At 46.7% G+C, this 27,761-nt stretch overlaps 1 protein-coding gene across 1 annotated transcript in view; it reads right to left on the bottom strand.

The window, feature by feature from the left end:
• TDRD9 (tudor domain containing 9) overlaps positions 1–27,761 on the bottom strand; it is a 124,565-nt gene that overhangs the window by 20,529 nt on the left and 76,275 nt on the right. Inside the window, exons 13-29 of the mRNA XM_089908266.1 lie at positions 25,105–25,209; positions 19,967–20,064; positions 19,054–19,185; positions 17,934–18,099; positions 17,782–17,845; positions 17,422–17,485; positions 16,969–17,013; positions 16,235–16,288; positions 13,886–14,002; positions 12,225–12,332; positions 10,151–10,251; positions 6,286–6,459; positions 4,747–4,858; positions 3,449–3,661; positions 3,077–3,166; positions 2,317–2,577; positions 1,038–1,193 (exon numbers count right to left, since the gene is read on the bottom strand). Of these exons, the coding sequence (XP_089764392.1) occupies positions 1,038–1,193; positions 2,317–2,577; positions 3,077–3,166; positions 3,449–3,661; positions 4,747–4,858; positions 6,286–6,459; positions 10,151–10,251; positions 12,225–12,332; positions 13,886–14,002; positions 16,235–16,288; positions 16,969–17,013; positions 17,422–17,485; positions 17,782–17,845; positions 17,934–18,099; positions 19,054–19,185; positions 19,967–20,064; positions 25,105–25,209 (2,060 nt within the window). The remainder of the gene's footprint in view (positions 1–1,037; positions 1,194–2,316; positions 2,578–3,076; positions 3,167–3,448; positions 3,662–4,746; positions 4,859–6,285; positions 6,460–10,150; positions 10,252–12,224; positions 12,333–13,885; positions 14,003–16,234; positions 16,289–16,968; positions 17,014–17,421; positions 17,486–17,781; positions 17,846–17,933; positions 18,100–19,053; positions 19,186–19,966; positions 20,065–25,104; positions 25,210–27,761) is intronic.

The raw sequence follows: 27,761 nt of genomic DNA, 5'->3' as shown, positions 1-27,761 counted from the left end.
GACGCTGGTTCTCAAAAGCCCACACACTGTGCTTCCCCTTGCTCTGACAGACAAGCACTGGTCGCTGTGACTGAAAAATGTTGCCTGCTGTCCGACTGCCTGGTTTTTGTTGCAAAATTCCTATACATCCTGGCTTCTCCTTCACCTCTTCGGAGCAGTCCCTCAGAACTACCTGAGAGGCTGCCTCCCAGGCTTCAAGTCCTCAGAAAGTCTGCCAAATAAAATATAATCCTCAACTTTCAGGCTGTGCATTTTTTTCACTCAACATCGCCTTTGGAAAGGTTAGTTTTAAAAAAGAACTAGTCATGGGACTTCCCTGGTGGCCCACTGGCTAAGACTCTGCGCTCCCAATGCAGGGGGCCCAGGTTCGAGCCTGGTCAGGGAACTAGACCCCACATGCTGCAACTAAGACCCGGAATAGCTAGCTAGCTAATTAATTAATAAATAAATAAATAAATAAATAATTTTTTTTTGGAAGAAAAGAAGAACTAGTCAAAGCATTGCTCTATACTAAACCCTGGGTTTTGGTCTTATTAATATAGGCTCTATTGTGAGAAAAGTAACAGTTAAAAACCAGTAAAGAGGGACTTCCCTGGTGGCACAGTGGTTAAGACTCCACCTGCCAATGCAGGGGACACAGGTTCGAGCCCTGGTCCGGGAAGACCCCACATGCCGCGGAACAACTAAGCTCGTACACCTCAACTACTGAGCCTGTGCTCTAGAGCCCATGAGCCACAACTACTGAAGCCCACGTGCCACAACTACTGAAGCCCACGTGCCTAGAGCCCGTGCTCCACAACAAGAGAAGCCACAGCAATGAGAAGCCCGTGCACCGCAACGAAGAGCAGCCCCCGCTCACCACAACTATAAAAAGCCCACGCGCAGCAACGAAAACCCAACACAGCCAAAAATAAATTAATTTTAAAAAAAACAGTAAAGAAAAAACCACCATGACTACTAGCTACAATTCAGCTTATAAATGTAGAATGATTTTTTTTTAATTTTAACTGTATTTTAAAATAACTCCTATAAATTACCTTGCAGTTTGGGTTACCCAGTTTATTGGAAGAAAAGCTCTCTAACAAAATCCGGATCAGATACTTTTTGTCGTCTTTCAAGGCGGATGGCTCGGACATGTCTGTCACATATTCTGCTGATTTGGAAAAGAGACCCTTGAGAACTTCATGGCTTTGCTGAACAAAATAAGAAAAGTTCATTTTGCTAAAAGGAAAACCAGTACTAAAAGCACTTTATTCCAAGCTAATCAAAGTATTTCACAGGCATGACCTTATTCTTAGGTGATCTTTACATTATTAAGGTATCAAAAGATAATTTTCTCAAGTACATTTTAAAATTCAAACAAAAGAAATAAAACAGAATGCATTAAAGGCTCAATTCATTAGCCTTTACTACCTTTCAGCCATCAAATAACTGAAAAGAGTGAGAAAAAGAATTTTTTGTATACAAAATGTCAGTTTCGGGCTTCCCCGGTGGCACAGTGGTTGAGAGTCCACCTGCCGATGCAGGGGACACGGGTTCGTGCCCTGGTCCGGGAGGATCCCACATGCCGCGGAGCGGCTGGGCCTGTGAGCCATGGCCGCTGAGCCTGCGCTCCACAACGGGAGAGGCCACAACAGTGAGAGGCCCGCGTACCGCAAAAAAAAAAAAAAAAAAAAAAAAAAAGTCAGTTTCATATTGGGAATATTACCAGGATCCCCGGAAGTGTTTTCCCACATGGAAACACAACCCAGCCAGCTCTAGAGTGACGTTATCCTGCTTGTTTGTCCCTTGCCCAACTCAGCACCTCATCCCCAGCAGAAATTACAGAAGGAAAAACAAACCACCTTCAACGTGAGCCTCAATGTGGCACCTCAAACCTTCAGATCAAGAAAAATAGCTTCAGAACTGATTTTGAAAGAAACAGCTGAAAGACATTTTGAAATGTTCAAAATACTTGAAACTAATATTTTATATGATTACTTTCCTTAGGGAGCTAAATCTTGGAATCCATTTTTTTAAAAATCCCCAAACAGAGAACATTTTCACATATAATCTTCATTCCAAGAAAAAAAAAAACAGCTCCATAATCAGAAACCAACAAGAACATCACTTGACCACCATTATTCGGTCTCAAAGAAACTAGAAGACATTTACGAGGGCACCACAGACCTCAACACACTAAACACTGTCCAGCTCTTCACCCCCCAATATCCTGAGAGAGGAAAAGGGCCCCCCTTCTCTCTCACTCCCCCGCCCTCTGCACACACACACTCAGACACACACACAGGCTCCTAAAAGGAGGACGGAAGCGCACACCTTGGACTCATAGGGCTCCTCGGCCAGCTCGGCATAGCCCTCCTTGACGAGGACGTCTCGCACGTTGACGGCGTCCTGCAGCGCCGAGGAGAGGTAGGCGTCCACATGTAGGACGCCATGCACCACGGAGAAGACCTTCACGAGGAGGGCGTGGCCACTGACCAGCGAGGAGAAGCGCCGGCTGGCCCTGCCGCTCCAGTGCTCGCCGCACACCAGACACCTCGCGGATGGGCGCATCTTGCAAATCTTAAACTCCAAAGCCTACGAGACAGAAGCGCACAGCTGAGCCAGTTTATAAATGTGCGAGACACTCACCCCAAATACCACTGAAAAGTGACCCTGGTGCTGGGATCCTCACCAGTGATCTCCTACAAATCCTACTGAAAACAGTTTCAGGGTAAGTGAGGATTTCATAGGTAAAAAAACCCTTGTTTTTCCTTTTCGAAAACAAAAAAAGTTTAGAATAACTTTTAGAAAGTTTATGTGGGAAAGCATTAGAAATTACTGCTGAATTAAAACTACCTTTTTTGCTAAGTGTGAAACACTCCATACATTTTAACTTGCTCCAAAAGCAGTACTAGCAAAAATATCTACAGCAATATATTTTTGGGAAGAAGCAGAAACCAAATTCGGAGAGCACGACAAAACGAATGCCAGCCCTCTGGGCCTTGGCCCTGTCCATAAGCTGAGGGGCAACCACATGGCCTCCAGAACCCTTCTAGCTTTACGCTCTCAGACCACGGGAGCGTCTCGACCTTACCTGAAAGGGAAGTTCAAGAAACTGACAGGGAATCTCCATTAAGACGTCCAGAGCTACATGCGCTCTGTTTCCGTAGTCTACAAAGAACACCTAGAGGATGAGGAAAGTGCCTCCGTTAGTACAGGCCCAGGCAAACACTGTGCCACCAGCCACGGCCACTCGACCGTCCATCCCAGCTCTGTCATCACAGGATTCCCAGGGACTGGGGCTTAAATCCTCACGTCACTGAGGGAAGTAACTTTGCTACTAGACCACTTTTCTAACTGTAATTAGTTTATATTTAATTTCCACTTGAGGTTAGAAAAGACTTTCTATCAACTGCTATAAGTCTGTTTCATTTCCCTTTCAGTGATTTGTTACAGAAAAACATACCTCAGCAGAATTTCCAGAAACATAAAGGATTTGTGCTCTAAAGTAGCTTTCTTTATCAAAATCAGCAAAAGGAGCCAGACAGACCAAGTCTGGATGTGGGTGAACGGGCAAGGGCACCAACTTCAGACGGCTGATTTCAGCAGTAAGCTTTTTCAGAATCTCTGAGCTTTTTTCATCAATCCTATATCCCCAAAAGTGCCCCACTTCAACCACCTAAAAAGGAGGAGGAAGAGCAGAGATGAACTCTAGAGAGGATTTCCGTCAAGAGGCACAGACTCTCAAACTGCAGCCCTGGCATACCACCCTACTACATGTCACAAGCCAGATTCCCCGGTCCCTAAGTATTCTACGGGGGAGGGGGTGCCCGGGTTGAGCGAGGTGAGGAACGCTGTCTGGAGGCACAAGACTTGCGGGCACACAAGCACTGTAGGCTCTGGGGGGCACATGAGAACAGGGCTGTTCCATCCCTGACCAGACCCCAGGGGCCCCAGGGGCCCTCTGGGTGGTGAGGGCTGGGTGCGGGGTGAACGCACAGCCCCCTGGAAGAGCAGTGAGGGGACGGGAGAGTGGATGTCCTCGCCTGCTGCCGCTGCAAGATGGCCAGGGCCGCACTGCTGGAGCTCTCCAGTCTCCTGGCATCCAGGTTTCTATGGGAAGTCTCCCAGTGAAGGGTAACTACAGATTTACCAGGAAGCCCGATGCATTTTAACTGAAATTTTATTTTGAAGAAGTAAAAACTATACCCCAATGAATAATGGTGCCAATGCTAGTTTTGTGGATGTAAATTGAATTACACAAGCAAATAGCACTATGCCAATTAACATTTTTACATGTATCTTGTCGCCAAAACTGATTTTAAAATGTACTAACATTTTAAAAATTAAACTTTGACTCTAGAATGAATATTTGTGTTTACACATTTGTGTTACAGCCACATTTCAATTCAGCAAGTGAGAGTAATTCAAGCTCATCCAGATTTGCTACAGGTAACCCTTAAACAAGGCAGGTTTGCTCTGCGAGGGTCTGCTTACCCGGATACTTTTCAACAGTAAAGACTACAGGACTGCATGGTCCGTGGCTGGTCGAATCTGAGGATGCGGTGGGACCACGGATACGGAGGGCCGACAGTGAGTTACCCATGGATTAGCCCCACACTGTTTAAGGGTCCAGTGTAGATGACTAAGGTACACAGGCTGTGGGCGAGTGTCTCTATACATCCACTATCTCACGTGTACAACATGACAGCTCTAGATTAAGACGACAGAAAAGCTCTGATGACTGGACCACACCATTCTTACCTCTGTAACATCAATCGTTAAGAAGAGATCTGTAATCTTCTGGGATCTGTCTAACGTGTTAAATGAGACTTGCACAGGATCAACTGTCTGCTTCTGGAAGTCCACATTCACCCTATTTAACACAATTTATTTTAAAAGGCAATAAAAGTATTACAAAGAAAACATGTTTACATATATGAAGTTACTGCTTGAACTATTCCACTGTTTCTATAAGAAAAGAACATTTTAATAAAATACCTAAAGCCGAGATGACAAACGAAGTCGATCTTATCTGAAATGTGAGTTTCTGATGGCTTCCTGAGCTGCCCTGGGGGAGGGTGTGTACGCCAGTAGTTACATACTACCCTTCAGGAATATATTCTAAAGGTCAAGACTGTTACGGAATATCTACTTTTAAGGATATAAATTCTAAATCTAGGACCTGCAATGTTTCCTAACTTGTGGTTTCAGAGGTGACTGACTCTGACTTTTAGAAAACTACAAGAATCCAAGCCTATTTAATGTTGTTAGGAAACACATACGTGATTTTCTAATAAACTGAAGAATTATCATTCATCTCTTGAAGCAATAATATAATAGATGCTAAAATTCCAGGAGATGAAATATAAATTGATAAAAAGTTTCCTTTCCTAATAATTTTATTCTTAAATCAAGAGGAAGAATTATAAGAGATCTGATCCACCTCTCTTCCCAATTTTCCAACCCACTTATTAAACAAGAGTGACTCAGGCTAAGTTACCCAGCAAGACGGGCCTACTCCATGTTATTACAGACTGAACCCACTCAACTCCCAAACTCGCAGAATCAAACCATCCCACACTGGATGAAACTCGATGGAACATACTTCCCTACCTCAACAATTCCTCAAATCCCTGTCAAATTCCTCATGGGGTTAAAAAGATTACAAACAAGAAAAGATGCGGGAGAATTCCTACATACAGCACTGTGTGAATATGACTGAAAGGCAAAGTAACCTGTCAGAAACACTGAAGGGCGATTTAATTTGGTCCAAGAGAAGCCAGCCTGCGAACTGCACAGCAGTTGCCTGGGGGCCAAGCAGACCCGTGCAGGCAGTCCGGCCCCCCCACCCTGCTCAACAGGGACGGGTGGCCTGTGCTGGCAAGTGGTGGGCTGCTCCCAACTGCACCTGCGTCTTGTCCCACTGCTGGCTCTGCTAAGGGCAAGGGAGACTCTCCTCTGCTTAGGAAGAGAAAGGCAGTAACTGTAAGGAGGAAGAAAGGAAACTAACATTAGGGTCAATCCCTCCGATTTAAACTGAAAATGACACAAATGGTTCTACCCAATCCTCCAAACAGCCTTGTACAATAGGTATCATAGCTATTAAACAGATGAAAACACTGAGGTTCAGAGAGGTCAAGTAATGTGCCCAAGCACACACAGCTAGGAGATGATGAAACCAGGCTACCACGCCAGTGCTTTTAGTGTGAACTTAAGCAAGGTTAAACAGTTGTTTAAAAATAATATTGAGAATGTGAAAGCAGGTGGACAGAGTTGTGCCCGCCTCCCTTCTGAAAATACCTTGTATTCCTGAGCTTGGAAACAGCCCCTCCTTGCACCTTCCCTTCAATCTCCTCTGCAGAATGAACACTGAGTTCAAGGGAAACTTTCAGCTGAGACATCTTAATGGCCATATACACTGCAGGAAGAGTTTTAAACCTCTCTGTTGGATTGCGTGAAAACTCCACAAAGGCTCTGTTCCACAAATGTAAATAAAAAAATAAGTTTATGAGGCATGTTAATTTCTCTCAAGTTTAGACAGAGATTTTCAGTAACACCTCTCTTCAAAATACCAGCAACTCTTCCTTCAATAATTAATCAAGAAGACGTATCTAAGGGAAAATTATTCACTTAAGAGAAATAAAAGTTACAATGACATACCATTAAATTAAAACCAAGTATCATCCTCATGTATTACTCAGTATAATGCAGAATAAAGATTAAGTTCAAAAGGAATTTTCGGCTAAGAAATCTTAATTCTCATCATTAGAACAAAGTGACAGATTCGGGTTTTTGTTTTCTTCTATTTTATTGTAAAATAAAAATCAGACAGAGAAAAGCACACAACTGAGTAGTTCAGTGATCTTTCTGATCTCCATCCAAAAAACCATCCAGTTTATCACCCAGTAATGTTGAGGCATGCCCCACCTTACGACCCAACCACATCGCGGTGTCCTATTATCACATTCCTCCCTCTGGGGGAATAAGAATCAAACATGCAGTAAGGGGACTTCCCTGGTGGCTCAGTGGTTAAGAATCTGCCTGCCAATGCAGGGGACATGGGTTTCAGCCCTGGTTCGGGAAGATTCCACATGCCGCGGAGCAACTAAGCCCGTGCACCACAACTACTGAGCCTGCGCTCTAGAGCCCGTGAGCCACAACTACCGAGCCCGTGTGCCACAACTACTGAAACCCGCACACCTAGAGCCCGTGCTCTGCAACAGGAGAGGCCACGGCAATGGGAAGCCCACGCACCGCAATGAAGAGTAGCCCGCGCTCGCTGCAACTAGAGAAAGTCCGCGCGCAGCAACGAAGACCCAACACAGCCAAAAAATAAATTAATTTAAAAAAAAAAACATGCAGTAAGGGTGCCTGCCAGACACTTCCTGGCAAAAAGGAAAAAATCTTCAAGTTTACATTTGTTTGTATATGCACGTCAAAATCTCCCGGAGCAAAACATCATACTCAGAAAGATAGACTTATGACTGCCTCAACTACTGTCATGGAAATGTGTGATTCTGGGTGGCCTGGAAGGACCCCGAGCTGATGAAGGGCAGCCTGTCGCGTCCCATCCTGTCCAGTCCTCTGGCCTCTCCGCAGCCTCCTGTCTCCACCGCACTGTCCCCCTGCCCTCGGCTCCCTTTCAAGCCCCCTCCACCGACCCTGAGTGAGCTCACAAGTGAGCACGTGCAGTCTCCTCCTGTCCTCAGCTCCCTTTATTCACTTCCATTTCTGCCATCTTTCTCTAGAAGGAGCCTAAGCCTCTCCTTAGAAATAATTTCTTTCAAATACTCTAGAGCACATTTCCAAGACTCTCGTCTTCCCTGAGTATTTTCAACTCAACACGTGGCGAGAGCCAAACCCGTGACATTCCCCGCGCCCCCCTCAGCCCCCAGCCCTGCCCTCCTGTCCACTCCCCCCGGCTGAAGTCCTGGCCCTCGCTAGCTCCTATCTCATCTTGGTCCTCCACGGGCCATCAACAGCCGAATCCAAGAGCTCTTCCCTCCCATCCGCTGCCCCCTTTTCATGTCAAAAGTCACCTCGGCTTGGACGACTGCCAAGTTTATGCTGGACGGCTTCGTCTCCTCTTCATCACTCCCCAGTTAAGTTCTACAAAACACAGTTCTAGTCAGAACACCCAGGGCTCTCTAAATACCCACTACTGGCGTTCATACTCGTCAGCTGGCTACAAATACCATCCGAAAGACAGCGCCTGACGCCCACTCTTCAGACTCAATCTGACACAAAACCAGCTCCCGGCAAGAGGGCTCTGGCTGCGCCTGGCACACACCCTACGCTTTCCCAAACCACAGCTCCGCTCACACTGGGCTCCTGCCCCACCTGCCAGGGCTGCCTCCCCTCCAGGCCCCTCCAACTCCTCCAGAGGAAGGCCCAGGTGAATGTCACTGCTCCTACTCCGAGCCTCAGATGCGATATCTTCTTCCAACCCCCCAGGCCTCTCCCAGGACACTTCACGATGGGCAAACATCTGTGGAACTGATTTTACTCTCCACGCCGACCACTAATTTGAAAATGTCTCACAGGAGGAAACGTGCGCCCACGTACGGCCTGTGCTCCAGTGCCCTTGGTCCTGCACACAGCAGGCCCTGCTGGATCCCAAGGGGGAGGACAGTCTTGACTCAGCAACTATTTTATGTCATTCTCTGCCTTTAATATTTGATGCACAGGACTGGTATCACCAGAAGAACACTGTTACATCCCCAAGTAATTGGTATGACATTGGTATTATGACTAAACACCAGAAATCTATGAGGAATCAAGTAAAATATAATTAGAATACCTATATAGATAACCCTGACAGAAAGAAGAAGAAATGAACACCAAATGCAATCCAGCAGTAAGGATTAAGGAAAGAGGCCGCTGCAAGCTTAGCGAGAGCCCAGACTGCACTATCCAAATCAGGACGAAGAGCACCCACGCACACAGAACTGGAGGCTCAGCAAGGCAAATGGACTTTCCATATTCAAGAAAGACGGTGTAGCTACGAGGATCCAATTTTTAAGTAAGTGATTTTGTATATGTGATTAAGAATTTGACTGCTAATTTATATAAGAATATTTAAGAAAACTTGAGACACTGTAAGTTTAATTAAATCTGTAACAGTTGTTAGAAGCACCTAGAAAGACTTTACTTATTAGGGTTATATATTTGCCATGTGAGGCATTTACATGCTTACAAAGAAAATCAATATATTAATCACAGGAATGGAACTTAAAATGTGTGAGGCAATTAATCCAAAATTTAAGCAGAATGAATATGCTCAACTTGAGTTATTGGACATTAATCAAAGAAAAACTAAAAGTATTTCTTATTTACTAGATTTACAAAACTTTGTAAATTAATAAAATGTGTAGGACACGAGAAAATTTTTTCCATTTTTTTTTTTTTTTTTTTTTCTCGTGGTATGTGGGCCTCTCACTGTTGTGGCTTCTCCCGTTGCGGGGCACAGGCTCCAAACGCGCAGGCTCAGTGGCCGTGGCTCACGGGCCCAGCCACTCCGCGGCATGTGGGATCCTCCCGGACCGGGGCACGAACCCGCGTCCCCTGCATTGGCAGACGGACTCTCAACCACTGCGCCACCAGGGAAGCCCCCAATTTTAAAAATTAAAAATCAATTTAAAAACCCTAATAGCCTTTTCTGTGCATAAGCATTCTCTCTTGGAAATGAAAACTCAAAGTGATACTCCAAAACACACCACTTACTCCTTATCTGCAATTAAAATAGGCCAAATGTAACTGAGTTTTGCAATATTTGTCTTCCAAAAATATTCAGAACATCTAAGTTCTAAATAACTATAAGCAGATAAACTCTCCTGCAGGCATCTCTGGCGGCTGGCAACTTACTGTGAAATCTCAGATGGACACGCCCGAGTGCAGGGCACTTCCAGAGCGCCAACCCTGAACCTCATCACCCTACTGAACCTTCTCGGCACCAGACGTCCTTTAGGAGGAACGTGGTTCAAAGAGAAGATAAACTGCTCCTGACAACAAGATAAACCACAGCTGTGCTTTAAGAGCTGTGTCCTCAGCAGCCCTCTGACGACCCATTTCCACACGCCCCCAAGCTGAAAGAATCAGCCCCTGTAAACATAAAATCTCGTGGTTCTTTCGTAATTGCGGTGGATTACAAAAATACACTACTTACTTTGCACCATCAAACACGATGGATCTGACTTGGCCGCACTGTCTAAAGAGAGACTGCAGTTGTTTATAGTAGAGAAATCCATAGGGAGGAACGTGCTTCAGCTGTAAAACACCACACTGCATTAACAGGAGCAAACACAGAGCTCACGGTCATAATGTTCACAAAAACAGAGCACGCTGTCTTTAAGCACAAGGCGTAGACCCGACAGCAGGGTATTTAAGGACTAATGACTTCTAAATTATAATAAGTTTTAATAATACATGTTAAACAAAGGCTAATTCTTCCCCTGTTAAAAGAGTCCAAAAGTCTGATACAGAAAAGTTAAGACTTATTTTTCATTTTTACCTTAAAATAACCAAGCTGACTAAATACATCTTTTAAAAACATAGTATTTCTATATAGGCAACAGCAGGAACTTAAATGTTAAAGGGAAATGCACCACTTGGTGGAGGAGGGGGTGCGTCCTCACCCCGTAGGCTGCTCTAACAGGAAAGGAGCTGCAGCAACCCCTCCCTGTCCGAGTGCTTTCTCCCTCCCACCAGGGCAATCTGTGTTCCGAGCTCCGGCGCGAAACTGGGAGTCCCCTGCCCCGTGACCTGCTTATCTCAGAGCCCAGCACAGCTCCATGAGAGGCAGTGGGTGGCTGAAAAGCAAGGGCTGGGGACTCAGGTCTGAGCTCAAGTCCTGGCTTGTCAGCGTTCTGCAGGCAGAAAGTTATGGAGCCACCCTAGGACCCAACAGCCACATCACTAATTAAGGGGGACAATAAGTCCTCACTCAGAGAGCCAATGTGAAGCTCAGAGAAGAATGAGTAAAAAGCACTCGACAAAGGCCCTCACAGATGATAACGCTACGTAAACACTAGCCACACTTAGTTTTTATAACGCACACAGCAGGTAACCTTTTGGCCCCTGGCTGGCAAGGTGAACAGGCTGAAGGAGGCAAGCACAGCCCACGTCTGAGGAAATGTGCTGTGGGGTCCCTCCCCTGGTGCACAGGTCAGGAGGGAGCACCACCAAGGCATGAGAGGAAGCCAACCAGAAGGGCTTGGTCCACCATGACGGTCAGTACGAGCAGAGGCCCAGCCACACCTCCTCGAGAGCAAAAAGGATCTAATGACGGCCCCTTCAGGTAAAACCCGCCCCCAGGTACAAACTGCATCTCAGCTGCCTCTCGTCCCCAGTGCGAGCACCAGCTCCTCTCCAGTGCTCTGCAGAGACCCTCTCCCTTGTGAACTCTTACTTCTTCAGTAACAGTGTGATGGAAACAACAAGAGGAGTAAGAGCTGGCAATGATGGCATGTTTACTTTAGGCCAGGAACTCTGCCACGTGCTCTATACCCCCTTTTTATTAGATATAGGCCGGTAATGGAACCCAGGATCCGCTAAAAGCCCGATTGCCAAATGCTTTATTCCAGTTGCCTACCCTGAAGTGATCCTGTACTCAGGTTTAAACAAAGGGTCCACAAATGTTGATCTGATAGTCAGTGCCTGGGACTGACCATCAGATTTGCCCAAAGCTCATGTTAAACACTGATTTCCAGGCCACACTTTCTAGTTCAGATTCTGTGCCATGGGGCCTCAAATCTGAATTTCAAAATAAACACTCTCTAGGCGATTCTATTAAGCATGAATGGGGATCAGAGTTTAAATCACAGTACAAAGGTGCCAACCATATAACTCTTTACTTTGTGTAAAATGAAGTTGTCAATTAACTAAATGTTCTTAAATTTATGGAGAAGTATCTTAAATCCTTCAAAATGGGACATGAGCAGTCAAGGTTAGCCATGAATACCTAACTCTGCAAGGCTTCCTTTTTTTTTTTTTAGGCTTTCTTTTTTAAGGTTAGGTCTGCAAAACAGGAAGCGAGACTGAGAAACTAGTGGATGCATGTGAAAAGGTCAGACAAGCCATGAAATTCACTTTAGGGGAAAAAAATCCACTTAGTACTTATAAAAATATAGAGGCAAGTGGGGAAATAAAATGTTCCGTGTTCGCCACATTGGAATGAAGCTCATCTGAAAACTGAGCACCCGGCCTCCACCCCAGAGAAGGCTGCCTATCTCTCCACCTACCACAATGGTTGTCTTTGGGTCTTTGCCCGCCAGCTCCCTCACTGCCATCTCTTCGTCGGGGTGCCCAAAAGTAAAGTAATTTGGATAAAAAGCACCTGCCAATACAACCTGGAAGAGAAACTTATTTTCATGAAGTAACAGCATTATTTTATCACTTTATCTCACCAATATACTAACCTCATCCCAGAGTATCATCTACAATATAAAAGCTGAGCTTAATGTTAAAAAACAAAAAAACAAAAAAAACCACTGGACCTTTAAACCAATCAAGCAGAAAGTCACAATTCTGGTTACTTCCCCATAACCGAAACACTTTCTGCATGGTCTTTCCTCCAAGGAGCCTAAGTACTTTTCAGAATGAGGTTTAGAAAGCAGTGGTGAGTTGAACAAGGATACAAATGATTGTACACAGAGAGCCCCGGGGGTTAGCCAACTTTTTCTACATTTTCCCTGACATACTCACTTCTATGGGTCAGGCCCTTTCCCAAATGTTTAGATAAAATTACAATTAAGACACTTAGGTTTAGAGCAGCAGGCTTGCATCGAATATTCACTTCTAAAAGCATGCTGCGAGGAGTCCCTTCTTCAATAAAAATATACTATATGAAACATACACCCATGGAAGAGTCTCTCCTAAACTTCAAGTAATTTTACATCCAGAGAAACACTCCATTTCCCAGCATCCCCCAGTTTACAGGATCCACCTAGAACCCAATTCTGTATGCGTCAGCCAACACACTGACACATACAAGAGGTACTCCTCCTCTGAGCCCCTACATCAGAAGTACTGGCCACCTTTCTAGGACACACTTCCCTCTACACAATGCCTAGATGGTTCCATCCAACAAGCTAATTTGATCATGGCCTCCAAAGTTAAAATAATTTTTCAGTGCAAGGGAAGAACCACATAATAATGTTAACAGCATTTATACTTTCTTAAAAGCCAAAACAAAAGGATCTCTCCAGAAGCAGTAATAACATTTAGCAGTCTTTAGAAACACTACTCCAGAGATTAGAAATGGGTCTGGATCAGCAACTCAGTGACATGGAAAACCTAAACTAGGTATAAGACCAGAGTTTTTCTTGGTGCCCAAACACAGTATTAGCACTATGGACCTAAAATCTCCTGTGAGGCATGATTTGTATCAGAAAGGGGAACTAGGGCTTCCCTGCTGGTGCAGTGGTTGAGAATCCACCTGCCAATGCAGAGGACACCGGTTCGAGCCCTGGTCCGGGAAGATCACACATGCCGTGGAGCACAACTAAGCCCGTGCGCCACAACTACTGAGGCTGCACTCTAGAGCCCGCAAGCCACAAATACTGAGCCCATGAGCCACAACTACTGAAGCCCGTGTGCCTAGAGCCCGTGCCCTGCAACAAGAGGAGCCACTGCAATGAGAAGCCCGCGCACCGCAATGAAGTGTAGCCCCCGCTCACCACAACTAGAGAAAGCCAGCGTGCAGCAACGAAGACCCAACGCAGCAAAAAATTAATTAATTAATTAAAAATTTTAAAAAGCCGTCAGATTTCTAATTAATAACTGTAAGCTTTCCAAATCATTTTTAAAAAAAAAAAAGGAGGAGGAAATAAGCCCTGTCAAAACCACAAGACCTAATAAGCAGAAAGAACCAGGAAGAGACATCCAGGAAACTCCAGAGTACCTGCAGGATGAATCGCTGCTTGTATGTATACTCTTGGTCCATGACAGGCCGCCGGGAATCAACATACATGTTGAACTGTGAGATTCTAGTCTTCAATTCTTCATATAATTCAGCCACCTAAGAAAAACACATTGGGAGATGATGTCTCCAAGTGATTATATTATTCAGAATAGCAAATGCACTAGAAAAGTAGTACATAATGGGGAAAGCATGAGTATGTCTATGGGATGAAACACTGCAGCAATGAAGAACCATATTATTAGGACTTCCCTGGTGGCACAGTGGTTAAGAATCCACCTGCCAGTGCAGGGGACACGGGTTCGAGCCCTGGTCTGGGAAGATCCCACATGCTGTGGAGCAACTAAGCCCGTGTGCCACAACTACTGAGCCTGCAAGCAGCAACTACTGAGCCCACGCACCACATCTACGGAAGCCCGCATGCTCTAGAGCCCGTGCTCCGCAACGAGAGAAGCCACCGCAATGAGAAGCCCGCGCACTGCAACGAAGACCCAATGCAGCCAAGAAAATTAATGAAAAAATCTAAAAACTCATTTAAAGAACCATCTTATTAAAGATTAATTAATAAAGAATGGAAAGGATGCTCAATACAATATTAACAGAAAATACCAGGATACAAAGCTGTATATGCTTCATGATCCCAGTTTATAAGCACACACAGGAAACCACTGCAAATGCACAAACACAGTCATCTACAGGTGTCAGAGGAACAGGAGACTATGATCACAGCCTTTGCTTTAAGTCCTTTAAACACTTCCGAAACCTCTGCCATAAACGTATACTTCTTTTGTGATTAAACACAAGCTAAGAGGGGACTTCCCTGGTGGTGCAGTGATTAAGAAGCTCCCTGCCATCGCAGGAGACGTGGGTTCGAGCCCTGGTCTGGGAAGATTCCACATGCCACGGAGCAACTAAGCCCGTGAGCCACATCTACTGAGCCTGCGCTCTAGAGCCCGTGTGCCACAACTACTGAGCCCGCGCACCTAGAGCCCGAGCTCTGCAACAAGAGAAGTCACCTCAAAGAAGGGTAGTCCCCACTCACCGCAACTAGAGAAAGCCTGCGTGCAGCAACAAACACCCAATGCAGACAAAAATAAATAAATAAAAAATAATTTTATTAAAAAAAATCTTCTGTAAGGCTGTAGTATTGATACATACAACTTCTCTAATTAAAAATCAACTAAAAATTATGCAAGTCACTTTCTCTGATCAAAATGCAATAAAAACAAAAATATTAACAAAAAACAAGATACCTAAAAATATTTCTTTCTACCTGTAAACTCAAATATTCTTCTAAAAACTCTGAATCAAGGAGGAAACCAACACTAAAATAAGTTACAGACAGGGAAAACAATGAGATCCCTACATGTCACAAATCAATGAGATGTGCCCCAAACTGTGCTCATAAGAAAATTCACAGCTTTAAATACCTTTAATTAGAAAGACTGAAAGTATTAAGAAATTAAATTCTCATCTCAGTAAGACTGAAAACGTAAACCAAGAGACACAGAAAAACTAAATTAATGGAAAAAATTAAAAATCAATCCTTTGAAATCCTCCACCTTTCCCCTTCCCTCAACACACCTGCACAGTAAAACTGACAAATCAAACCAAGAGTAAGTTCTCTGAAAATAAAAATAAAACAGATTCAAAAAAAAAAACAAACAAAAAACAAACAAACAAAAAAGACAGATTGTCTTGCAAACTGTGCAGTAAAGGATTAAGTCAGTAGGCCCGGTTGTCCACACCCTGGACATTCCAAAGAAAGGTCTGGCTCCTGGCAGGTCACCTCCAGGCCCTTGGAATATCCTGCCTTGTAAGAGTGACTTTGTTTACCTGAGGCCTTGGACACAATAAACAGTTCATGGTAGAAATGTGACTTCTGTATGGTGAGGACATACAGTATCAGTAACCTCCGGAGGGGCTAAAAACTAAGGAAGTTAAGGTCAGCCATGTGGGCACCCCACACTTATGTAACCAACCCTCAATAAAACCTTGGACGCCAAGGCTCGGGACAGCCTCCCTGGCTTGCAGTACTTCACGTGGGTTGTCACACATCGTGCTGCCCAGAAGACTCCACCGGGAGAGGACGGCTGCAAGCTGGCACCTGGTCTCTCCTGGCTCCTCCCCACCCGCCTCTTACCTTTGCTGACCTTAATCTGTGTCCTTCAGCTGTAGTCAATGTAACCGTGAATGGAACACATAAATTCTACCAAAGCTGGAAACGAGGATGTACTTCTTGGAATACTCTCTGCTACCCTGGGTACTGCTGGTACTTGATAAACATTTGATAAGTCATCTTTACTTGCATTCAAAGAATTTATAACTTACCTCTCTAATTCTCTTGATCTGAATGTAATTTAACCGTCCCCAGTCAAGTTCATCCTTTAAATACATAAAAGGATAATATTCAATATTAACGTAACAAATCAGAGCTAATTTGGCTACTGTAATCCATATATCTCGGCTAAAAGTATACACCAAAAAGAATATACACCAACAAGAAAAATAATATGGCTGACTCTGTAAAAGGTGACTTTCACGAGTAACTCACGTAGTTATTTTAAGGATACATCTAGGCATGGCAAATTTAAACACACAGACCTATCAACAATCTTTTGAACCTAGTCAGTTTAGAAGAAGAACAACACGCAACCACGCCCACCCCAAAAAATGAAGGCTAACAGGTTGGTTTTTTCAAGCCCATTATCTAAAACTTTGCTGAAAACAGCAGAACGAAAAGCTTCGGGTTTCCTAGTTTTGAGCCAACACACCGAGGCACATCCCACAGGTATTCAGTACTGGCAGCTAAGAGGCTCCTGACACAGGAAGGGTCACTACTACCCAGGGGTGGGCGACAGGCAGCACGGCTGCCTCTGGGAAGTGACTACAGCTGAAGGTGAGCCCAGGAGCTGCCCTGGACTGCGGGCCCTAAGAACCGTCCACAGTGACCTCCACTCAGGCTGAACACTGCCGGTTCACACACAGCGCTGAGGCTGAGCTAGAGAAGGCTCGGGAAGCTTCCACGACACAGGCAGCCATCCACAAAGAAACAGCTCACCGACCTTCGGATGCCGCAGCTCTCCTCTTTGCCTGCAAGTCTGCCAAGCCTAAAAACAAATGATCCAGAGTTTCAAAATAAAAAAATTCGGTTAGCGAATAAAGTAAGTCCAATTTCAACACATTCTGACCACAGAAAATTTACAAATTTAATTTTTCCAATCTACTTCATAGAATTGGACTCCCACCCTCATCTACTTCTCCCAACACAATTTTTTTTTTTTTTTGTCTGTGCCGCAAGGCTTACAGGATCTCAGCTCCCTGACCAGGGATGGCACCTGCGCCCCCTGCAGTGGAAGCATGCAGTCCTAACCACTGGACCGCCAGGGAAGTCCCCATCTCCCAACACACTTTGCTTACTAATGGACATCGGCAACCCTCACAGTGCTTCTGGTAGAGACGGCATGTGCTGACAAGCGGTGGCAGCCGCCTTCACAGCTCACGCTGGGAAAACTTACCCTGAACGCTTCAACAAGCGCAGCACAGTCACTCTTACTGTTGCCACAGAAATCCACTTTGTTCCTATAAACAATGAACAGTGTCACTTGACACCACTAAAACACAGTGACTTTTAAAAATATGAATGTTGGCGCAGTGCTTGAGAGTCTGCCTGCCGATGCAGGGGACACGGGTTCGTGCCCTGGTCCGGGAAGATACCACATGCCGCGGAGCGGCTGGGCCCGTGAGCCATGGCTGCTAGGCCTGCGCGTCCGGAGCCTGTGCTCCGCAACGGGAGAGGCCACAACAGTGAGAGGCCCGTGTACCGCAAAAAAAAAAAACCACCACAACAACAAAAAACAAATATGAATGTTAAATACCTGTATCCATCAAGATGCTGCCTAAAAGGCATCACAAAAAAATTCTTCAAAGAAAGAGATGCCGCTAACAAGAGAAAAAACAAAGAGAAGATAAGACTGTTGGAGTAGCCTTACATCACCCCCCATTCCCGCTTCTCGGCTCCCACACTCACCTATGATAAGACACTCGTCTAGACATCCAAACGCATGTCCGAGGACTATGAGTTTACCAAGCTGCTGATTAACAGGAAGTTGGGCTAAAACTCTTCCTAAGAAGGTCAATTCACCATCATGGGGGTTTTCATCTCCTCTCTGCCCACTCACCGCAAGTGCTCCAACCTTTATAAAATAAATCAGTGCGATTAGCAAGCACTGATTTATTCACACTCTTTTCTTCCTTAAGGCAGGGAGTTTAAAACAGGAAACGACCAAATTTTGGTGAATAAGGCTCTAAAAGATACCTAAGTCAACTTATGAAAGACTGACACTAAAGTTTTTTAATACGTGTTTTGATACTCAGAACACATTTTATTATTTTTTAATGCTGGGAGGTGATGCTCAAGCTACCCCCACAAAAGTCTACTTAAGTCCCAGATTTAACGAACATGGCACGCACAGCACTAAACCAAACCTCCAACCACCACGTCGCGTGGTCACTCACAGCCAAAACGTACAGACTGCGCACAGAGAACGACGTCCTCAACTGGACTAAGTGTATTTTACGGACGCCCAGGCAGGTACCCAAGGTATTAGAGGCAGCCCCAGCTTTGAGGGTCTGAGGCAGGATGTGCACAGCCCCAACAGGTGGCCTGCCCAGGCCGGGGCACTGGGCACTGCATGCAGCAAGAGCGGAGCGTGGGTCGGGGGAGAGTCAGAGAATGCACAGGAGCAGAGCAGGGCTTCCAGCAACAGGAAGAGGAGAGGCTAGCATGAGGGTGAAGAGCAGAACTAGAGGGGAAGTGGGGAGGAGGCTCACAGAGCCAGGGCAGGAGAGCAGAGCTCTACGGCTGCCATCTCCTATCCAGCGCTTCTCAGCCCCGCCAACAAACAGCAATCCCCCACGGGGGCGGGGTGAGAGAGTAGGAGCTTCACCTTCAGACAACTAACAAAGCTGGTCTGAACAACATATATAAAATCTGGAATCAAAAATTAGTCATGACATGCTTTTCCAAGGAAATGCTGATTATTTACAACTGTCAAAATACCTTAAAGATATCCACAGTATGAAACTTCTAAAATTCACCCAAAAAATCTTAGCTTTTCCTAACACGAACAAGTATCAGATGGTCCCACCTCCTTTAGCAGAAGGATGGTGCGTTCAATGTCACTCAGGCTAGGTGGAGAAAGGGCTGTTGCCAGCAGAGCCCTCGGTTCACCCATATCAAGTAATTTCACTTTCAATATTGTGCTTCCTAATGGACAACGCTGAAAAGAACAGAACTGAAATTGAGAAACAGTAAAAATAAGTAAATCAATTAACCTATTCACATGACTAGAGAGAGGAGGAGAGAAAAAGAAGAAAGGAAAACAGAGAAAGAGGAGTGGGAGAAGGAGAGAGAGAAATGGGAGATGAAGAGATGGGGGAAGAGAAGGAGAGAGAGAGATAAAGAAGGGAAGATGGAAAAGGGAAAGGGTGAGAAAGAAAGGAGAGGAAGCGGGGAGAGAGGGAGAGAAAGGAGAGAGAGGCAGGAGAGGAAAGACAGAAGCCAGTTCCACAGCATGAACTATAAAAGCACACAGCAGGGCTTCCCTGGTGGCGCAGTGGTTGAGAGTCCGCCTGCCGATGCAGGGGACATGGGCTCGTGCCCCGGTCCGGGAAGATCCCACATGCAGCGGAGCGGCTGGGCCCGTGAGCCATGGCCGCTGAGCCTGCGCGTCTGGAGCCTGTGCTCCGCAACGGGAGAGGCCACAGCAGTGAGAGGCCCGCGTACCGCAAAATAAATAAACAAACAAATAAATAAATAAATAAACACACAGCAGCAGCGTCTGTGGACAGTCCTCCTACAGGGCCAGAAACGTGACATGGGTGTGAAGTCCCTCACTGGTGCTTAGTGACTAGAAGCCAGTTCTGTGATTAAAGACGAGTTTGATCAGAAGTGATTTTTCTGGGATCAAAATCATACGACACTCAAAATTATATTAAACTGTTCAGCAAAACTGTCTACAAAAAACAAACTATGTCATAAAGATGGCCGAAGTTTACTACCAACATCTCAGGAATGACATGGTCGGGGATGGAGCGGTCCCAGAAATCCTTGTGTATGAGTCTGTAACAGTATCCTTTAGACACTCGTCCAGCACGGCCTGCAAAGGAGAAACGTTCAAACTCTGACGTTAATTACTTTAACACTAGCATAAAGATATACTTAAGAATAACCATTAAATATTAAGAAAAACTTCCGTTATCTTCTACCAAACCAGGTCAGTTTGGTAAAAACTTCAGAATAAGTGTTAGAAGTGATCTTCTATATACAGATTAAGTGCTGACTCCTACTCAGTGATATATAGTGGAAAATCCAATGCATATTTCTAAAGAGAAACACCTTGGCCCCAAAACACAATGGCAATCTAAACATTTTAAATACCACACATCTCCTGCAAATGCATAGTTCATACTGGTAAAAATACAGAGGTCACCAAACAAAAGTAATCAAGCTGGCGAGAGAAGCCCCAGTGAAACGGCTGGTTGTTACCCATCCCAACACCTCCGCAAAGGCGTCCTTCAAGACAATGGCTTCATATGAAATGAGTGATCACACGCAAACAGCTCAAAACCAGGCCTGGACCACGGAGACCATCCTATAAACGACTGCTCTCTTGTGATGGTATTGCTTGTGCAATGGAGACTCCTTTATCCCCAAACACAATAAAATCTGAGAGACAGGAGACAGGTGGGGAGCGGGGATCCTTCACAAATACTCAGCTTTTAAAAAACAGGGCAGCCCAGGGAGGAGCTTTCCTTCCCCACCTGTGGAGCCTGGACCCCCATCCCCTTCTGCCCCCACCCACCTGTCCTGCCACAGGAGACTGAGTGCAGAGTCCAGAATGCTGCCTCCGCCACCATCTATCCACCATATCTTCAAATGACAGGACTGTCTAAATGGAAAATCCCAAGGTAATGACAAAACCAAAATCAACTCCTAGAACTAATCGGTGAAATCAGCAAGTCACAGGGCACAATACCAACACACAAAAATCAATCACATTTCTATACACTAGAAATGAACATGTGAAAACCGGAATTAAAAACGCCATCACAATCGTTATAATCCCTCCAAATTACTTAGGTGTAAATCTAGCAAAACATATACAGGGATCTGTATGCTGAGAACAACAAAATGCTGATTAAACAAATCAAAGACGACCTAAATAAAGGGAGACACACTATGTTCAGGGATACGCAGCTTCATCAGAGCAAATATATCAATTCTCCACACACTGATGTACAGGTTAACACAATTCCTAGCAAAATCACAGGAGGCTTTTTTGTGTGTGAATATAGACAAGATTATTCTAAAGTCTATATGGAAAGGCAAAGTCGAATAGCTAAAACAATTCTGAAAATGAGGAATAAAGTGGGAGGAATCCATCTGTTTCGTGATAAGTCTTACTATACGGTGATCAAGACAATGTGGTATTGGTAGAGAGAAAAACACACAGCTAATAGAACGTAATGAAGAATCAGAAATACACCCAGAAAAGTACACCCAAGCGATGTTTCACAAAGGCACAGAAGCCTTCAATGGGAGGAGAACAGTGGTGCAGGAACAGCTGGGCATCCATAAGCAAACCTCACACCATCTACAAAAGTTAATTCAAATGGATCACAGATACAAATGCAAAACATATCTACGAAATGTCTAGAAGAAAACACAGGAGAAAAATCTTTGCAACCTAGGGCTAGGTGAAGAGTTTTTCACATGACACCAGAGGCATGATGCATAAAATGAGAAACTGATAAATTAGACCACACCAAAATTTAAAACTTTTTGTCTATGAAATACCCTGTTAAGAGGATTAAAAGACAAAATATAGACTGGGTGAAATATTTGGAAACCACCTATCTAATAAAGGACTATATCTAGTATATATAATATAAAGAACTCCCAAAACTCAACAATAAAAATACAAACAATCCAGTTAGAAAATGGGCCAAAGACTTGAACAGACATTTCACTGAAGAGATACAGAAGACAAATAAGCATAAGAAAAGACATTTAACCTCATTAGCATTAAGGAAATGCAAATTAGAATTGCAATGAGATATTATTATGTACCTTTTAGAATGGCTAAAATAAAAAATAGTGGTATACCAAATGCTGGCAAGGATGTGAAAAAAACAGATCTCACACATTGCTGGTACAACTGTAAAATGGTACAGCCACCATGGAGATAGTTTGGGGCAGTTTCTTATAAAAGTAAACATATACTTACCATACCACCCAGTAATTGCACTCCTGGGATTTTATCCCAGAGAAATGCAATTTTATGTCCACACAAAAACTTGTACATCAATATTCACAGTAGCTTTATTTGTAATCGCCAAGAACTACAAACAGCTCAAATGCCCCTCAACAGGTGAATGGTACTGTTGACCTTAAAAATAAAATAGTAATTGGGACTTCCCTGGTGGTCCAGTGGTTAAGACTCCACGCTCCCAATGCAGGGGGCCTGGGTTCGATCCCTGGTCAGGGAACTAGATCCTGCGTGCCACAACTAAAAGATCCCAAGTGCCGCAACTAAAAGATGCTGAGTACCGCAACTAAGACCTGGTGCAGCCAAATAAATAAATATTCAAAATAAATAAATAAAAACAGTAATTTTACCAGCAAAATGGGTTTATTCAGAAATAGCAGAGAATTGCAATTTGGGACAAGCAAGCTATGGCAAAAACCATAGGCAAGTCCCATATAAAGAAGAGGAACATTATTTTATAGAGAAAAAGGAGGAAGCTGGGAGGGGTTATTTTGAACACAAGTCCACTGGAGAAAAGTGAGAGTTCAGGGTGGGGACGGTTTCTCACTGGCCGAGTTGCTGGGGCAGATGACTTCTTGTGGGAGATGCAAGGCACAGTTTTTCCTGTTGGGGCCTATAACTGATGCTTCTTTCCTGTTGCTGGTTCTTGTTGGCATCTGAAGTTGACAATTCTTCCTATAATTGAGCTCCAGTGGTACTTCAGGTGGTACCGCACAAGAGCGCCCCCTTCTGACCTCCCCCTCCATTTTAGAGAGGTTTCCCTTTACTAATTTTCAAAATACAATGGAATATTATTCAGCAATAAAAAGGAAACTTTTGACACATGCAGCAACTTGGATGGAGCTTAAGGACACTACACTTCACTACGAGTGAAGAAAGCCAATCTTAAAAGGTTATATGCGGTATGATTCCACCTAAATAATGTCCTTGAAAGGCCATAGCTATGGCTATGAAGAAGGGGTTCGAGGTCGGCAGAGAGTGGCAGGGGACAGTGTGGCTAGAGATGCAGCACCAGGCAGCTCCTTCAAGGCAGCTGGAACAGTTCTGTGTCCTGACCGTGGCGGTGGCTACACATGGGATCAACTGGAGAGAGGCCTGCACAGTGTGAACCTGGGCAACTGACTAGGGTGCGCGGTCCAGCCCTGTGCTGACATCAGCTGCCTGGGCTGACGCTGCTCTGAGGTAGGAGGTGTCACCACTAACAAGCTGAGATGCTGGGGCCAGGGTTCAAGGGACTCTATGTACCATTTTTTGCAACTTCCTGTATGGGAAAAATTTTCTAATCATAGAAATTTTGAACATACAAAAAGACAAAGGATACAATTCCTATAATCTCAAGACTGACCCAAAAATAATCACTTTAAACATTTTTGTATATCTATTGGGTTGGCTTTTTTCCATTACACCTTATGGCAAAAACCAAACGAACTTTTTGGCCAACAATATTTCTAATCACTTCTTCTAAGCATAGTTTTATGTTCTGGGTTTTTTTTGGCGGGGGTGGGGGTTGAGATGATTATAACAATACATAAGCTTTTCCCAAGGTGATGAGAAGCTCTCCATGACCATATTTCAGTGACTCCTTAATCATTCTCTTTTTTTAAAATTAATTAATTAATTTTTTTGTCTGTGTTGGGTCTTCATTGCTGCACGTGGGCTTTAGTTGCGGCGAGCGCGGGCTACTCTTCGTTGCGGTGCGTGGGTTTCTCATTGCGGTGTCTTCTCTTGTTGCGAAGCATGGGCTCTAGGCGTGCGGGCTTCAGTAGTTGTGGCACGCGGGCTCAGTAGTTGTGGCTCACGGGCTCTAGAGCGCAGGCTCAGTAGTTGTGGCGCATGAGTTTAGTTGCTCCGCGGCCTGTGGGATCAGGGCTCAAACCCATGTCCCTTGCACTGGCAGGCGGATTCTTAACCACTGCGCCACCAGGGAAGTCCCTTAATCATTCTCTCTTAATCCCTCTCCAGGCAAGTCATTTCAAGAGAGGTAACACGACAACATGGTTAAAGTTGCGGGCTGTAGCCGTACGTCTGGGTCCTAGTCTCGGTCCCAGCACTTCCCAGGGTAACCCGAGCAGGCTACTCCTTCTGTGTGTCGGCTGCATCACTGAGAAGTCGGGGTGTTAACAGCGCGCTACCTCACTGGGGGAATGAGGGGTAAATGCGTAAGTACACGGAAAACACTTAGACTCGTGCCTGGCCTGTGGCAAGCATTCAGTAAATGTGGCCTCTATTCTGTTTTTTGATGTGGTAGCTTTATGACCCAACCCAACAGGTATTCTTGGAGCAGTCCTTCAGCTGTCCTCCCTGAAGGCTCTCTCATAAAGCACAAGCTACGTCTCAGTCCATGGCGAGAAGGCTGTGTCCTGGGGCCACTCCCCGCAGGCAACTGCACGGCCACTGTGGCCAAAGCCCCCCCCACCCCCCGACATCCTGGCCCCGACAAACGACTCCACACCCTCGTCTCCCCAGCAATACACCGTGTGCACTCGCAGAAAAGGCTGCCCCTCCGTGGAGCCGGCTCAGCTCAGGAAAGATCATCCTGGAAGGAGGACAACTTGGAGAGAAGTCACAGGAAGGACTAGCAGCAATTAGCAAGGGACCCGCACGGCTTCCGTAACTAGTCACTGTGAAAGATGACAGAACTCTCATCCAGTATGTGCAAAGGCTCTTACCTACTTCAATGGACACGAGGAGGATCGTGGATTTGAACAGAGAGCCTGACAGTATGAAATGCTGTTGCTTAGAACTTAAAACCAGTTCCAATAAAGGAAATCTCTGAGTAAGACTAAAGGTACAAAAAGCAAAAAATTCAAGAAGACACCCGAATGCGCCACCAACTCCTATTATTGTGCTGGAACACAAATGCCTTACCTTTTCTCTGATCACAACTGGTTTTAGAGGCCCAACTCAATCGCAGGCTCTGGTAATTCGTATCTTCATCACAAACCAGAGTTCTAGTCAAACAAAAATCTATAACTGTCATTTAAAAAAGAGAATGTAAATACCAGGCTAGCAAAAAATAATTGTGTAACAATCACAATGCATAGCGATAAGACAACTTATGAAACACACAGCCTTTACAATTAGTGTACACACAGAAGCCTCCGGAAATGCACCGGCCATTCCTGACTGCCTAGGACGGGGAGGCCGGGGTCCCATTCTTTCTTCTAAGTCCTGGGAGTCTGGGCAGAAAGAACATATGCCCTGTAAGAGCCCACACGTCATAATACGAGCCTACGCGGGCTGCGCAGGAGCACAGGTAAAGTGGGGGACTGCCAGGTCCCAATCCCGTGTGCGCACTGGCGGGGCGGGGGGCCGGGGGGGGACAGCCGCTCTCAGCATCTCTGTGCTGCAGTGTCGCGCTCCCAGCCCCTGGAAGGAGAGCAGGCAGCTGGCGGGGCGGTGCTGGCTCCTGTCCCGGCCCGCCTCGGCCTCGGCCTGCTCCTCAGCGCCGCTTCCCTCCTGCTCACTGACTGCGCTACCACCACCAGCCCTCCTTGCTGGCTCCCCAGGGCTCTTGAACACTCCTCCCGCCATAGCGTTTGGGGATCTCCATTCCCATAAAAACGGTGCTGGCAACGCCGAGGCCCTCGGTTTCGAGATCCTATCTCCCACCTGTCTCAGCATCTCCTTCCCACCACCCTACCTGACCCCCCCTCAATCTCAATCGCAAGCACCTTTCCCTGGCACCAGACCGCTTTCCTCCCCTCCCACCCCCCCCACCCCCCCGTCCTGTAACCCTACCCTTAATCCCTACAAACGGACCTGCCATCTGTGCACGTCAGGGCCTGCTGCTAACTGTCCCCGCCCCTCCGCCTAATGACCTTCCTTCCCTCCTGACCAAGCCACGGGCTCCCAGCCCCCACTGTGACCACTCCACACATCTGCCTTGACCCCTGGCCTCCTGTCACCCTGCTCTGCTCAGCTGACTCGACCCCAGACCTGCTGATCACAGCTCTCCACCTACACCGCGCAGCCCAAGGGGCGGGAGAGGGAAGAAGAGAAACAAAACGGGCTGTAGGCTGACGGTGCCCTTTAAGCTCCCGGTCGCCAGCGGCCCTCGGGACTCAGGCTGCCCCGTCCATCCAGCCTCCTCACACCTCCGGCACTTCCTGTTCTGCTCGCTTTCAGCTGAGGCCTGGCCTCTGGCTCACGGGGAACGCAGAGGCCGTCAGAGGACCCTGCACCCCCTCAGCAGCACCCCTCCGCCCACATCGGCCTCCTCCCCAGGATGGGAGCCAAGCCGCCCACCAGGTGCCTCGCCCCACCCCCATGGCCGGCTCCCACGCGTCCTCTGCACCTCTGGGCCCCGCGCCGCCTGGCACACACGTTCTCCCGGCCCGCCAGCGCTCTGGCCGCTGCCCCGGCTCTCCGCCCGCCCGTCACAGACACTGCCTCAGGAGCGCCGTCTGGCTTCACGACCCCCAGTGCCTCGGCGCCGACCCTCCGTGACCCCTCCAAGCCGGCCGCGCCTCCACAGGCTCCCCCCCTTGAACCGTCCGCTCATGCTCCCTGGGCGGCGCGGAGCCCTCGCCCTAACCTCCTCAAGGCCGCCACCAGGCCATCCGCCGCCGTCTCAACAGCCCGGGCCAGTCTCCGCTGACTCCCAGGGATGGGGCGCATGGCGGGGAGTCACCACGAGCCATGAAACCGCTGCACCCGACCCCTCAGCAAGTCAAATCCCCGCAGGCTCCGCCCAGGAATGGCCGCCTCCGCCTCTGCCCCCCGGGCTCCCCTCCTAAGGCACCCGACGCCCACCGGCCCTCTCCTCAGCCTCATCTCCGTCTCCCCCACCATGTCCCCCACAGGCTGTCGAGCGGACCTGACGTGCCGTCGTTCCTCCCTCACAAGTCGCTGACGTCCCCGGCTCCCTCGGGAAAAGCTGGAGTCTCCGATGCCCTGGTGGCCTCCACGCCTGGTGCCCTGGTGCCCGTGACCCCCCTGACCTCGCCCCGTCCAGCTCGCCCGGCCTCCCGGCTGTCCTGCGCTCCTTCAGGGACTTGGCGCCTCCTGTCCCTTCTACAGAAACGCCCTTCCCGCAGATGCCCCCACTGGCCGCTGCCCCCGCAGCTCCGGCTGCCCCTCCCTGACCCCTGCCCCGCTCCTCCACCTCTTCCTCTGGACATGCGGCAGTCTACCTGGCGGCACGTGGCTGTTTGTCTAACTGATTGCCTGCGTGTCAACACCCGCCCCCCATGTGTCAGGAGAACGGAGCCTCGCCTGTTTGTGCACTGTCCCCGCAGCACCTGGACGGCCGCTGGCCCAGACGGAGGGCTGCTGTGGCGCCGGCTGACCTGTCCTAGCCACACTGGCCACCTTGCTGCTCCTCGCAGCTGCTCCCCACGCTGTCCCGCCTCTTTCCACGCTCACTCCTCACCCAAGTCACGCCTTCCTCAGCTATCACGTCCTCACAGAGGTGTTCCCACATCGCCCCATCTAAAAGGTCATTTACCCAATTAACTGTAATCGCTTTCTCTGATTTATTTCCCTACATAACATCTACCTCGACCTGAAATTGCACCTATTTC

Source organism: Delphinapterus leucas, chromosome 2, assembly GCF_059928025.1.
Source record: "Delphinapterus leucas isolate spDelLeu-1000000601 "Yukka" chromosome 2, BTC_Dleu_Yukka2, whole genome shotgun sequence".
Classification (NCBI taxonomy): Eukaryota; Metazoa; Chordata; class Mammalia; order Artiodactyla; family Monodontidae; genus Delphinapterus; species Delphinapterus leucas.
This window is presented reverse-complemented; position numbering and strand designations above follow the sequence as displayed.